This window comes from Borostomias antarcticus (genome assembly GCF_949987555.1).
Source record: "Borostomias antarcticus genome assembly, chromosome: 25".
In the NCBI taxonomy this organism is placed as follows: domain Eukaryota; kingdom Metazoa; phylum Chordata; class Actinopteri; order Stomiiformes; family Stomiidae; genus Borostomias; species Borostomias antarcticus.
In genome coordinates, this window is record NC_140258.1 from 3,735,300 (window position 1) to 3,749,919 (window position 14,620).

At 48.8% G+C, this 14,620-nt stretch overlaps 2 protein-coding genes across 2 annotated transcripts in view; one reads left to right on the forward strand and one right to left on the reverse strand.

Annotated features, from left to right (window-relative positions):
• sfxn3 (sideroflexin 3) overlaps positions 1 to 527 on the reverse strand; it is a 16,972-nt gene extending 16,445 nt beyond the window's left edge. The window contains exon 1 of the mRNA XM_084458846.1: positions 462 to 527. The gene's annotated coding sequence lies outside the window, so the exon portion shown is untranslated. The remainder of the gene's footprint in view (positions 1 to 461) is intronic.
• A 2,602-nt stretch (positions 528 to 3,129) lies between these two features.
• Positions 3,130 to 14,620, forward strand: part of LOC311325908 (PDZ domain-containing protein 7-like) — a gene marked incomplete at both ends in the record, with an annotated part of 12,269 nt that continues 778 nt past the window's right edge. The window contains 10 exons of the mRNA XM_084458725.1: positions 3,130 to 3,307; positions 3,454 to 3,591; positions 4,558 to 4,732; positions 7,326 to 7,502; positions 7,875 to 8,022; positions 9,637 to 9,697; positions 10,610 to 11,119; positions 11,280 to 11,474; positions 13,248 to 13,430; positions 13,668 to 13,840. Coding sequence (XP_084314851.1) covers positions 3,130 to 3,307; positions 3,454 to 3,591; positions 4,558 to 4,732; positions 7,326 to 7,502; positions 7,875 to 8,022; positions 9,637 to 9,697; positions 10,610 to 11,119; positions 11,280 to 11,474; positions 13,248 to 13,430; positions 13,668 to 13,840 — 1,938 coding nt within the window. The remainder of the gene's footprint in view (positions 3,308 to 3,453; positions 3,592 to 4,557; positions 4,733 to 7,325; positions 7,503 to 7,874; positions 8,023 to 9,636; positions 9,698 to 10,609; positions 11,120 to 11,279; positions 11,475 to 13,247; positions 13,431 to 13,667; positions 13,841 to 14,620) is intronic.

Below are 14,620 nucleotides of genomic sequence, written 5' to 3' on the forward strand. Positions count from 1 at the left end.
GCGTAGCGAATACACAAGCATGTGTAAGTTCATGAAAGAAGATCTTCAAAGAAGATATTTTTGTAAAAAATATTAGACGTAACTAGCTAGATGACTTAGCAAGCAGTTTGCTTAACCGACCTAGCTATGCTATGCTAGCTAACTAGAAGCCAAGCCTTGAATTCCCCATCCTTACACCACCACATAGCTAGCATAACTTCACATATCCAGCCTAGACAGCTAGCTAGCATTAGGGTTATCACCCTAGCAACTGTAACTTTAGCTCTGCCGGTGAGGCTAGCCCGTTAGCTGCTAACTAGCTTCCTATCCAGCTAACCTTAGCTAGCTAGCACCAGCTATCCATCTGTCAAACTCTTGCAAGGCGAGTCACAACCAAGCTGGAAAAATGATGCTAAAATGCCCATACCAGGTTTACCTGCTCACTTATTAAACCAACCGCACAAACAGTTACAAACACATACCTAGTTCCAACGCCCACCAGCTGTATCACTGTAAAGACTGTGACCTCTCAATATCACTGCGCCGGGTCTAGTGCACTAGCGAGCTAACGAGTTCCTCCATCTACCTGGAGCACAACAGGGCGTGGCCAACTCACAGACTGTAGGTTCTCTGTTCCCCGGTTGGCCAGTTGATGTTCCACGGGGCGTGGACGATCACATGATTGGTCGACAGCTAGGCAAGGCCAGGCAAGGCAAGTTTATTTATATAGCACATTTCAGCCACAGGGCAATTCAAGGTGCTTTACATGAGACATTAAAAGGATTAAAACAAAAAGCAAGACATTATAGACATTTAAAACAAAAGGCAGGGCAAATTAAAAGCATTAAAACAAAAAGCAAGACATTATAGACATTTAAACAAAAAGCAGGACAAATAGAATACAGGAATAAAAGTGACAGTGCAGTATACTGATAAACATAGCTCCTCTTAGAAAGCAGTGGCAAAAAGAAAAGTCATGACAGCTCTTAAAAGGGGGAGAAAAAACATGGCAAAATAAATACCCATATAAACATCCATACTAGCCTACGATGCTGTCTGACTAATGCAGTTTCACACAGAGGTTTCGTCGACTATGGAGATTATTTAGGCTATCTGAAAAGGGAAAATCGTAATTATTATAATCTGTCACATAGGTTACAATGAGTTCAATAGAATTCAATCTGTAAACAAATACCGGCCTGACTTCCTACCAGGAGATGGCGACATTAGACCAGCAAGACAGACATGGGATGTCCAGAGTCTATGCTTCAGACGAATAATAATTGCATGGCTATACATTTAAACGTAATAGATAACCAAATGTTTTGCGATTACTATGAATACGTTATCAAATAGTACACGTGTGTAGGACCATTCTACATTGACGGATGCAGAGGAAGGATGTGTAAAGTGATATTAAGTCAATTTCAAAAGCATAGACTGAGCCGGTAAGCCACTTCTGGAAAAAACACTTGCTTCCCAAGTCATTTCATTTCATTTTAAATTGTATTTGGAAGGGACCATGTGCAATTAAAACATAAATGTAAAAACATTTGATGCATCGCACCAGAGTTAGCCTTCAGTCTGCAGTCCCTGTCATAGGTACCACCATTAAGTCATTAGCATTCATTAAGTAATGAATGCTGTCCCAGAAGCTCCCGTGCTCGTGTAATGTGCTTACACCTCCAAAGACAATTATTGTCTTCCTTCAGAACAAATGAGATAGCACTAATCCACCTAAGCAAGCCCAAGGTAACCAATCACGGGCCAGGGAGGCGGGCCAGGGCGAGCGTATCTCCGGTCAGTCTCAGATGAGGTCATTCAGCACGACATGGATACAGGTAATGCTGTTATCAACTTTCTTAAATTAGTTTTGTTTGCCATAGAATGATTTCAACATTATGTTAGGCTTGTATCAGTCGCATACCCTCTGTCAAATACAAATTTTTTTTGTGTGCACCGGGTGCTTTATTTTAGGTCTGCTTAATGATAAATAAGTCTCACTTTAAAAGGTTTGCACTGACCCAGAATTAAATTTGACCTGGAAATTAGCGCTGGTGGTATGACATCAAAGCTGCATGTGGTACTTAGTTTTAAAACCCACTATTATTCAAGTACTCTACAACTTAGGGACTGTTGTGAAGTTATGTTGACACTGTCAGTGTCAGATATACACCCTTGCTTGTGTTTACGCAACCTAGAGCTGGAGCGCTGTCCAAGGTACTGATACTGAAACCACCCGGCCCCGGGTGAACTCTTCTGACAAGCGCATTTCAGTCACGCAGATAATACTGTCAGGGCTAGTATACGCTATATACTACAGTATATTGTATATCTGCTTCCTAAAGGCAACAGAGGGCACGCACGCCAGGTTTATAGACACTGTATATCGTGTTATAATCGACAGTGGTGTTGCAAAGATGTAGGCTACGAGCGAGTCGAATTTTGAGACCTCTATATCACATTTATGTTTTAATAAAACATGACTGTTTTAGGGTCACTGATATCAGAGTACGTGTTGATTGTTTTCCAGAACGTTGCCCTGCCTGTCTGTTTTGCTCGTGGATGGATGAGCGCAGTGTGGGGACTCATGGCCAGGCACAACGCTCTCAGGGGCCTCTGTATCCGACTGCTTGAGTGCGACAGGAAGAGAGTGAGGCTGGGCAAGCCAGCGGGGTTCCCTAATGACAGAAAGCGCCATGCGTTTTTACATTGATATCTTCAGCAATTATAATCCATCCAGAAATCCTGTTTTGGATTCAAAAGCGACTGATGGATGCTTATGAAAATGGCTAAGTTCTCCCCAAGACCCGAGTGACCTCCTGCAAACCGCCAAGGGTGCAACAACGCACACCTTCGATTACGGAGATGCAGAGCGTTTGGGATTTAAGCTTGTGCCCTCGTGCGTTCCTTATGAATCTATTCAGAGATGCGGAGCGGAGAGCCGCGTACGCACAGTGAGGGGGCGTCCATCTTTACGCTCCCACGCCTCCCACGCCTCCATCGCTCTCCGTCAACCGCACGGCAAAGCGTCTGTGATCCCCACCTCTCCGCTCCCGGCCCCCCGGCGCTCTCTTCCTCCGCCCAGCCCCGGGGCCTCGCGGGACCCCCAGACTGGATGAGTGTGCGTAGGGGGTCCGGCCCCTCAGCATGGACCCCTACGGCTGGAGGAAGATGACGAACGGGGAGGGCTTCCCCCACAGCGGGGGTCAGGCAGGGGGGGCCCACACGTCAGCCACGCCCCATATGCAGAGGAAGCAGCACGGGCACAGGGCCACGTCCTCCTCACCCATGGGGAGGGTCATCCTCATCAACGCCCCCGTCCACGGTGAGAGCAGCACGCTCTGGGTGGTCTTTATTAAACAGAACATCCGCAGGTACACATTTTGACCTACACAGTATGGGCATTTCCCATGTGACGGTGATATATGTTTGTTTGTGTATGTGTGTGTGTGTGTGTGTGTGTGAGCACAGGTGGAGATGATGGCAAGGACCTCCACACAATCACGGTGAACAAGAGTGTTGATGGGCGTCTGGGGTTCAGTGTACGTGGGGGGGCGGAGCACGGACTCAGCATCTTCGTCAGCAAGGTGGAGGACTGCAGCTCCGCAGGTGTGTGCTGGACACAGGAGATGCTGGGGTGAGAGTGTCTGAGAGTGAGTGAGTGAGTGAGTGAGTGAGTGAGTGGGTGAGTGAGTGAGTGAGTGAGTGAGTGAGTGAGTGAGTGAGTGAGTGAGTGAGTGAGTGAGTGAGTGAGTGAGTGAGCGAGTGTGTGTGTGTGTACAGGGCAATGAAAGGAACAGCCCCCTCCTACCTCCAGGCTATGGTCAAGCCCTACACCCTCTCCCGACCGCTAAACTCTGCTAACTCAGGGTGATTGGTTGCCCCGTCACTCCGAGGCCCCTGCGGGTGATCACCACGGTCACGGCTCTTCTCTGTCCTGGCCCCGCAGTGGTGGAACAAACTGCCCACTGATGTCAGGACAGCAGAGTCGCTGCCCATCTTTCACCGCAGGCTCAAAACCCACCTCTTCAAGAAGTACTACCAGGAACGTTATATTTATAATTTTGCTAGTCATGAGCTTTAGCACTAGCATTATGCTCTTACTGTAGTCACTTGTTTAGAAAGAATATACGCTTGTGAGTTCTGGCGAGTAGTAGTACACTGACTGCCTACGTTAAATGCAATTATTGTACTGTAAGTCATTTTGGATAAAAGCATCTGCTAAATGACTGTAATGTGTGTGTGTGTGTGTGTGTGTGTGTGTGTGTGTGTGTGTGTGTATGTGTGTGTGTGTCTTTGAGCAAGGGTGCCATTAAGGGGGGATAAGGGGGAACAATTCCAGGGGCCCCAGACTACCAGTCCTCACTAATCAATACATATTATAAGGGGCCGATTGGAATAACTTTTCATGGGGCCCAAAATTCCTGGCAATGCCCATGTCTATGTGTAAACGTGTGTGTGTGTGTTTCTGTTTCTGAGTGTGTGTGTGTGTGCATGCGCGCGTGTGCGTGCTCGCGTGTATGTCTGTGTTTGAGTTTAAGAGGGAGTGTGTGAACGCCTCTCGTCTCCTTCCAGAGCAGGCAGGCCTGTGCGTGGGGGACCAGCTGGTGGAGGTGAACGGGGTCAGCCTGGAGAGCATCAGCATGGGCAGCGCCGTGAAGGTCCTGACGGGGAACGAGCGCCTCAGGATGGTGGTGAGGCGCGTTGGGAAGGTGCCCGGCATCCGCTACTCCAAGGAGAAGACCACGTGGTGAGAAGAGCACAGTAACGCGTCTGTGAGAACCGTCAGATGTCGAGACAGAGTGGCAGATCAGATCTTACTGTAGATGGCAACTCCAATTTTAACACTGTGACGTTTTGTTAGCTGCCCGGCTCGCTCAGTGGGCGGAGCATGAGTCATCGCAGGATCTCAGGGTCGTAGTTTTGGGCGCAGCTAAGCATTTTATTGTACACGGTGTCCATATCATGTACATACTACTGTATATGACAAATAAACAGGATTTATTTTGTACATATTGGTTTTGTTTGTACATGTCTAAACCCTTACCTCACAGCTGACTGATTGATGGAATTGCTGGAGGTTTGTCTCTCCAGACACTAGCGTTCTATTACCTACGACATAACCACCTGACTCTTAGATTCACATTCAGATTTGATTTGTCGCATGTATATAGTACAGTATAATGAACTAGGGTTAGGGTTAGTAGTATAGTACAGTGTAATGTACTAGGGTTAGGGTTAGTAGTATAGTACAGTATAATGTACTAGGGTTAGGGTTAGTAGTATAATACAGTATAATGTACTAGGGTTAGGGTTAGTAGTATAGTACAGTATACTGTACTAGGGTTAGGGTTAGTAGTATAATACAGTATAATGTACTAGGGTTAGGGTTAGTAGTATAGTACAGTATAATGTACTAGGGTTAGGGTTAGTAGTATAGTACAGTATAATGTACTAGGGTTAGGGTTAGTAGTATAGTACAGTATAATGTACTAGGGTTAGGGTTAGTAGTATAGTACAGTATACTGTACTAGGGTTAGGGTTAGTAGTATAGTACAGTGTAATGTACTAGGGTTAGGGTTAGTAGTATAGTACAGTATACTGTACTAGGGTTAGGGTTAGTAGTATAGTACAGTATAATGTACTAGGGTTAGGGTTAGTAGTATAGTACAGTATACTGTACTAGGGTTAGGGTTAGTAGTATAGTACAGTATAATGTACTAGGGTTAGGGTTAGTAGTATAGTATAGTACAGTATACTGTACTAGGGTTAGGGTTAGTAGTATAGTATAGTACAGTGTAATGTACTAGGGTTAGGGTTAGTAGTATAGTACAGTATAATGTACTAGGGTTAGGGTTAGTAGTATAGTACAGTATACTGTACTAGGGTTAGGGTTAGTAGTATAGTACAGTATAATGTACTAGGGTAAGGGTTAGTAGTATAGTACAGTATAATGTACTAGGGTTAGGGTTAGTAGTATAGTACAGTGTAATGTACTAGGGTTAGGGTTAGTAGTATAGTACAGTATAATGTACTAGGGTTAGGGTTAGTAGTATAGTACAGTATAATGTACTAGGGTTAGGGTTAGTAGTATAGTACAGTATAATGTACAAGGGTTAGGGTTAGTAGTATAGTACAGTATAATGTACTAGGGTTAGGGTTAGTAGTATAGTACAGTATAATGTACTAGGGTTAGGGTTAGTAGTATAGTACAGTATAATGTACTAGGGTTAGGGTTAGTAGTATAGTACAGTGTAATGTACTAGGGTTAGGGTTAGTAGTATAGTACAGTGTAATGTACTAGGGTTAGGGTTAGTAGTATAGTACAGTGTAATGTACTAGGGTTAGTAGTATAGTACAGTGTAATGTACAGTGAAATGTTACTCTGTGATGTGCTCTATAAGGATTACAAATAACTACAAATTACACAATTGACTCTTCATGGTTGCTTGCTACAGAGAGCATGTAGAGCAGCGTGTCCCTGTCTCTTCATGGTTATCTTGCTACAGAGAGCATGTAGAGCAGCGTGTCCCTGTCTCTTCATGGTTATCTTGCTACAGAGAGCATGTAGAGCAGCGTGTCCCTGTCTCTTCATGGTTATCTTGCTACAGAGAGCATGTAGAGCAGCGTGTCCCTGTCTCTTCATGGTTATCTTGCTACAGAGAGCATGTAGAGCAGCGTGTCCCTGTCTCTTCATGGTTATCTTGCTACAGAGAGCATGTAGAGCAGCGTGTCCCTGTCTCTTCATGGTTATCTTGCTACAGAGAGCATGTAGAGCAGCGTGTCCCTGTCTCTTCATGGTTATCTTGCTACAGAGAGCATGTAGAGCAGCGTGTCCCTGTCTCTTCATGGTTATCTTGCTACAGAGCCCATGTTGAGCAGCGTGTCCCTGACTCTTCATGGTTATCTTGCTGTGGTTGTGGTATCTTTGTTTCCTGCAGGGAGAGTGGATGGATTACCTCTGTATCCTTTATGACTGTGGGGTTAATTTATACCAAGGCTCAGTCCAGAATGGGGTTGCAGTGTGTTTGTGTTGGGTGAGGGGTTGCAAATTAACCTCTACATTAGTTACCCTGAGTGTGTATTTGTGTATTTGTGTGTGTGTGTGTACTGTACATGTTCCTATGTAAAGGTGTATACATTATGTGTAAATGTGTGTTGATATCCCTGGTATGTGTGTATGTGTGTGTGTTCTGTATGTACTGTACATGTACAGTATATGGTCCTATTTAAAGGTATATGAATTGTGTGTAAATGTGTGTTGATATCCCTTGTGTGTGTGTGTGTGTGTGTGTGTGTGTGTGTGTGTGTGTGTGTGTGTGTGTGTGTGTGTGTGTGTGCAGGGTGGATCTGATCCACAGGCGCATGGTGGTGGAGGAGAGCGGTCGAACCCCGTCAGACGCCAGCTCAGACGGCGCCCTGCGGAGGATCCTCCATCTCTACACCACGTCAGACGACTACTGCCTGGGCTTCAACATCCGCGGAGGCAAGGAGTTCGGCCTGGGCATATACGTGTCTAGGTACGGACGGACACACACACACACACACACACACACACACACACACACACACACACACACACACACACACACACACAGACAATACCTGGGCATATACGTGTCTAGGTATGGATGGACACACACACACACACACACACACACACACACACACACACACACACAGACACACACACACACACACACACACACACACAGGGCCTATACTGTACATGTATGTCTCCAGGTATGGATGGACACCTGGGCAGTCAAGAGTATGTTTTTTCACGTCGAGATTTAAATATAATTTAATTGATTTATCTTTTATTCATCAATATGCTGTGTAAATATGTTGTAACCAAAGCAGACTTGGCCTGTGTGTGTGTTCTCGGCCAGACTGGACCCTGGGGGGTTGGCGGAACAGCATGGCATCAAGATGGGCGACCAGATTCTCTCAGCCAATGGCGTGAGCTTTGATGACATCACCCACAGCAACGCTGTGGAAGTTCTGAAGAGCCACACCCACATCATGCTGACCATCAGGGTGAGATACGTTTTCCTAGCCTCAGAAAACCATCCTGATCTCGTGGGCTCACATTCTATTTCTCTCGCAAATCAGTCTGGATACTCTCCATAGAGATCCGTTTGTGCCAGATTGGAAAACGATCTCGCCAATCAGCTTTCTAAGAGGAAATACAAACAGCTACACTGGGCGGGTTTAGGTGTGACGACAGCGAGGCGCGGTTGAGGTTGGCGTGTGATAGGCGGTGATAGACAGATGGTTTATCCTAATACCTGCCAAGTATTTTTGAACCTTTTCCAAACAGTTTCCAACGGAGAGTTCCCAGATAGTTATGCGAAGCAGCAAACCATCTGTTGTGTCAGGTTTTCCGTGCGGATGCAGGAGATGGTACTGTATATACTGTAAAGTAGACCTGGTTACATTTTACTGACCAGATTCCTTCTATTACAAAGTTGACTTGTTTGTACAGTATACTGACATTGTGTATGTTTGGACCCTAGGAAGACTGTCCTTCGCTTTGGCATCAGCTACCAAAGCCTAATAATAGTGCCTAAAAATGTAATCTTAAGCTTAAACACAGCAAGTCATGGGCTATGATATTTCAAATGGGTTAGAGGTGTCCAGTCATAACAGTTGAGTTGTGAGCCCTGGCACATTAATGAATGTCGCAGCACGTTAAACAATGTCAGCTCTTCTTGTAAGCAGGAGTGAGACTGCATAGTGAAGCAGTTGGCTTCAATCCCTGGCATTCCTGTGTGTGTGCGTGTGTTTGTGTGTGCATGTTTGTGTGTATGTATCTGTCCGTGCGTGAGTGTGTCTGTGTGTGTGTCTGTGTACATATGTGTGTATGTACATGTGTGTGCGTGTGTTTGTTTGGGTGCATGTTTGTGTATGTGTGCACGTGTGTGTCTCTGGATATGCGAGTGCCTGTATGTGTGTGTGCATGCCTGTGTGTATAGTACGTGTGTGTGTGAACATGTGTATGTGTGTGTATGTATTCGTGTGTGCGTGCTCTCCTAGCTGTGGCATTCCACTGTGCTCACTTTACTCCTGCGATCTCAGGTTTCTCGTGTGAGAAACAGCCAGGGCCGACGTTCATTATTCACCAGGCCGGCTGAGATCAGGTTCTAACCAGCAGAAAGCCTGGTTTTATGTGTTTCCTCAGCCCCCCATTACAGCCAGATCCCACTCCGGGGTTAGGGTTGCTAAACGCCCCCCACACCTGCTCTACTAAAGCCTTGTGTGGAAGATCTCAGACGGGGGCCTGGAGGGACACTCCCTTGACCCCCGATGGAGACCTTCCTCTGGGGCGTTTAGGGTGGGATCCTAGAGGTGCCTTGGAGATGAGGCGCTTTGCTTGTGCGCCTGGCAAGGGCAAGGCCGCCATCTTGGATCAACGTTTTCAAATGCTTGTCTCTCTCCCTCTCCCTCTCTCTTTCTCTCTCTTTCTCTCTCTCTCTCTCTCTCTGTCTTTCTGATGGCGGTGATGATGATGAAGATGATGATGGTGATGATAATGACGATGATGGTGGTGATGATGGTGATGATGGTGATGGTGGAGATGATGGTGATGATGGTGGGGATGATGATGGTGATGGTGATGATGATGATGATGTCTATCTTTGACCCTGACAGGAAGCTGGTCGATACCCAGCCTACAAAGAGATGGTTGCAGAGTACCGCTGGCTTGACAAATGTAAGTCCAAATCTCAATAGCCCTAATAATTGTGCCTTACATTATATTATTCAGACTTTAACTTTTCATTAAAAGAATACTGACAACTGCAAAGGCCATGTTACCAGAATCAACATGATTTGAATTGCTCAAGTTGAGTATAACACAGGCTGCATGTACTATAGTGTGCTTAAACTAAATCTCTCCAATATATTTTTTCACAGACCTAGAATGACTTGTTTTTCTCTGTAACATGAGTGCGTCTGAACAGCCGAGCATTAGTCCAGTGTGTGAGCAGAGGCAGAGGTGTAGTCTGGGTTAGTCACGGCGTCTGGCTGGTGCGGGGTCTATTCAGGTTACAGGGTTCTGAGGCTACAGGGTCATCTATTCCTAATATTCCCCTGACTCATGTTCCCTCTGTACCCAGAGTCAACTGGATTAACTAACATCATGAGTTCAGCCAGATGTCAGTCTGGACTAAGACAGCTCTACCCAGCTGGATGTCTACTGTGCGCTGGCCATTTGAGTACACACTCAGTCAATGAGTGGTACCCAATGAGAAATGGTAAATGGTAAATGGACTACACGTATATAGCGCTTTTCCACCTTAGCGGCACTCAAAGCGCTTTACAATGGCCTCTCAATCACCCATTCACACACCAATGGCGGTAGCTGCCATGCAAGGTGCTAACCTGCTCATTGGGAGCATTTTGGGGTTAGGTGTCTTGCTCAAGGACACTTCGACATGTGGACAGTCGGAGCTGGGATTCGAACCACTGACCCTTCAATCATTGAACGACCCGCTCTACCAACTGAGCTACAGCCGCCCCAGAGAACATCATGCTGCTCTGCTTACAGACTCTGTTATTCTGTTCTCATGTTCTGTTCGGGTCCTTGTTTTCTAACCGTGTACTACTGTACTTCCTCCCTCAGTGTCCAATGGCGTTCCCTCGTCCTCCTGCCCGGGTTCTGACTCCTACTCCTCGGGCTCCTCCCTGTCCTCTGGCACCCCCGTGAGCTCTCTCAGTGGTCTCTCCCAGGTCCTCTTCCCCCCCGCGTTCGGCCCGGACATGGTGGACGCCTGCGTTTCCACCGAGGACCGCTTCCGTCCGCCCGGCGGCCCGGAGCGCTGCGCCCTCCTCGCCCCCCGCCCCGGCCCCCCTCCTCGCCCCGACCCCGCCCGCTCCTCGCCTCAGGCTTCGCACGCAAGCAGGGCGTTCGCCGCGGAAACCAGCCGGTCACTCGGCGCCATGGTGTTGCTGAAGGACACGGCGGTACGGGGGAAAGGGGAGGGGCCGGCGGAAACGGGAGGCGGGGCTAGGGGCAGGGCGGGGACGCCATCGGCAGACAGGGACCAGGAAGACCCGAAAACGCAGGTCCTCATGGCGCTGAGTAGACCGCGGAAGCCGATCCTTCGCTCCCAGAGCCACATCACTGTGACAGGTGAGGAGCAGCCATATATGTATATGTGTGTGTGTGTGTGTGTGTGTGTGTGTGTGCATGTGTGCGTGTGTGTGTAAGGTATGGAGTCTTCTTCTACTTTTTCATTGAGTTTTATAGTGAGTTGCGGGACCTCAGTTCATTTATCAGTGCTGTACTGTAGAGTTTACCCAGGGTTCAGAGTTCACCCAGGGTTCAGAGTTCACCCAGGGTTCAGAGTTCACCCAGGGTTCAGAGTTCACCCAGGGTTCAGAGTTCACCCAGGGTTCAGAGTTTACCCAGGGTTCAGAGTTCACCCAGGGTTCAGAGTTCACCCAGGGTTCAGAGTTCACCCAGGGTTCAGAGGTTGCAGGGATACGTGATAAACCCTCTGAGCCTCAAGAGATCCCCTCCACAGCTGCTCATGACCCCGCTGACCCTCCCTCTCCAGGAAGTAAACAAAAACAACGTCCCTCAGGTAGACTCTACCTCCTGGCCACAGATCTGGGATCACTTCCTCCTGACCTAATGCCGAACCTCAACCTTGAGAGGCAAGCGCAGAGCAAAACCCCCCCCGGAAAGATACGACTTCATCGATCCCGTTTGAATCCAGTTCTTCAGTTGCACACAGCCCCCGGGGCTACGGTCTTCCTTCCTCCTAAAGGATGGGGTGGTCCGTACGGGGGCATGGTTGAACTGAGCTTGGCAAAGGGCTAAGTGAGTTATTACAGAACAGCGTCTATTCATCTAATCTACAGCCAAGGCCTGGGAGTGGAGGCCCAGCAGTCGATACAGTGCATCTGTTCGTTGTGTTAGTCAGAGCACTTTTCTATAACTCCCACCATAGATCACAGTATGTACCAGGGACGCGCACAGATAGACACTAGGTGGTGCTAGAGCACCTGCCCTTTGCCCTCTGGACCAGGCAAGTGCCCTTTTGAAAGTTAGTTTTAAACCTCTTTTTATTTTTACAGTGTACTTTATCATGCACAGCAGAACATTGATTTGGCTCATTTACCAGTTGCAGCATAAAGCCAAGAAAAGAAAGAGAGAGAGAGAAAGAGAGGGAGAAAGAGAGGGAGAGAGAGAGGGAAAGAGAGGGAAAGAGAGAGGGAGAAAGAGAGGGAGAGAGAGAGGGAAAGAGAGGGAAAGAGAGAGGGAGAAAGAGAGGGAAAGAGAGAGGGAGAAAGAGAGGGAGAGAGAGGGAAACAGAGAGAAGAGAGAGAGGGAGCTACAGCCATGGGCTACAGCAGGCAGCCAGCTTATTTCTCACTGAGCACCTGCCCCCCAAAATGTCTGTGCACGCCACTGGTATGTACTCTGTCCTATATCATACATCAGTATTACCCTGTGGCTGCCCCCCCCCCCCCCCCCCCGGGGGCAGAGAGGCCGACAGCGCGAGAGATGAACACAGAGGAGGGAGCGTATGATTCTGTTACAGGGATCTGAGCAAGGCAGCGCGCAAACACTGATGAATTACGCCTCTGACCGGAAATGAATGCAAAATCCCTTCTGCACTTTGTCCCAGTCAACCTTTAGTCACAGAGCGATGCATTCATCACTAATACACTGTCTGGCCTGCTGGCGGGATTCATTCTGCCCGTTTACAATTACGGACGACTAGAGCGGCTGTTGTACAGTATGTATCTGTCCCTTAAACACACACTCTGAAGGACCTGTATCTGTCCCTTAAACACACACTCTGAAGGACCTGTATCTGTCCCTTAAACACACACTCTGAAGGACCTCAGTGACCTCTGCCTCTGGCCATCGGGACGCTCGGGACAAATTGGGCCGGTCCTCATCAAGTGGTGTGGGTCGGCCTGGTTGCTGTGAGTGAAATATTCAGAGGGGATATTCCCGGCGCTAACTGGCCCAGCCTGCTGTAAATGGCTGTAAATGCCCCCCCCCCCCCCCCCCCCCACCCCCCCACCCACACCGCTCAACTTGCTGGCTGGTCGCAAGATCAAGATTAGTGGGCTGACTGGGGCTACACCGCCCGACCTGAATTATTTCCCCAATCCGCCCCTGGTCTCTTCCCCTCTGCCCCCCTGCCCCCCTGCCCCCTTGCCCCCCTGCCCCCCTGCCCCCTTGCCCCCCTGCCCCCCTACCCCCCTGCCTTCCTGCCCCCCTGCCCCCCTGCCGTCCTCAGAGGACAAGCTGAAGACCAGGAGACAGCAGAAGGGGGAGGAGAGCCCGGCGGAGGGCGGTAAGACCGTGCAGCGCTCCAAGACCTTCGCCAACCTCCTGTTCAAGAGAGACCGCAGGAGAGAGGCAGGGGCCGGAGAGACCCACAGGGGGCGCTCCAAATCTCCGTCCCGCCACGCTGACACAGGTGAGGGGGAACGCACCACGCCGTCAACTCACCCGTCGAAGCGGGCGGAGGGGGGGGGGTGAATCTTTCTCCACACTTCACTGTACGGCGATACACACACACACACACACACACACACACACACACACACTCCTGCGTGATGAAAAGCAAAGCACACAGACACCATTATGTGCATTGCACCCCCCCCCCCCCCCCAAACACACACATGAACATCATCCGTGTCCCCCCCCCCCGTAGACAAGGAGAGGGGTCGTCCCTTCAAGGTGCGGAGCGCGCCCAGGGAGACGCGTGCGGGGGTGAGGGACAGCGGCCCCCGGCCCGGGCCCCGGACCCTGAAACAGGTGGAGGAAATAGCCGGCAGACTGCTGAGCCCGGACGAGGTCGCCGCCGTGATGAGACACTGCAGGCGGGTGAGGTTCCCGGGGGCCGCGGTGGACGCTGGTTTTTCGCTGAGATCTCGTCGCCGTTTTTTTCCCTTCCGTCCCGAGACCCAAACTCAAGAAGAGCCTCGGAGGGGCCATGTAGCAACTCATAATGTAATAAAAGCTCATAATGTAATAAAAGCTCATAATGTAATAACGGCTCATAATGTAATAAAGGCTCATAATGTAATAACGTATTACATTATAAACTAACTAAAAAGTTCATAATGTAATGACCAGCTCATATGGGCCATTAGTACATTATGAGCGGCCCCAGTAAGGCTCATAATGTAATACGTTATTACATTATTACATTATGCGCTAATCAGTTATTACGTTATGAGCACATGGTTTTATTACATTATGAGCTGGTTATTACATTATGAACTTTTTAGTTAGTTTATAATGTAATAAGTTATTACATTATGAGCCGTTATTACATTATGAGTTGCTACAGGCCGGGCTCTGTGGGGACCAGGAGAGAGGTGGCTCTGTGGGGACCAGGAGAGCGGTGGCTCTGTGGGGACCAGGAGAGCGGTGGCTCTGTGGGGACCAGGAGAGAGGTGGCTCTGTGGGGACCAGGAGAGCGGTGGCTCTGTGGGGACCAGGAGAGCGGTGGCTCTGTGGGGACCAGGAGAGCGGTGGCTCTGTGGGGACCAGGAGAGCGGTGGCTCTGTGGGGACCAGGAGAGCGGTGGCTCTGTGGGAACCAGGAGAGAGGTGGCTCTGTGGGGACCAGGAGAGCGGTGGCTCTGTGGGGACCAGGAGA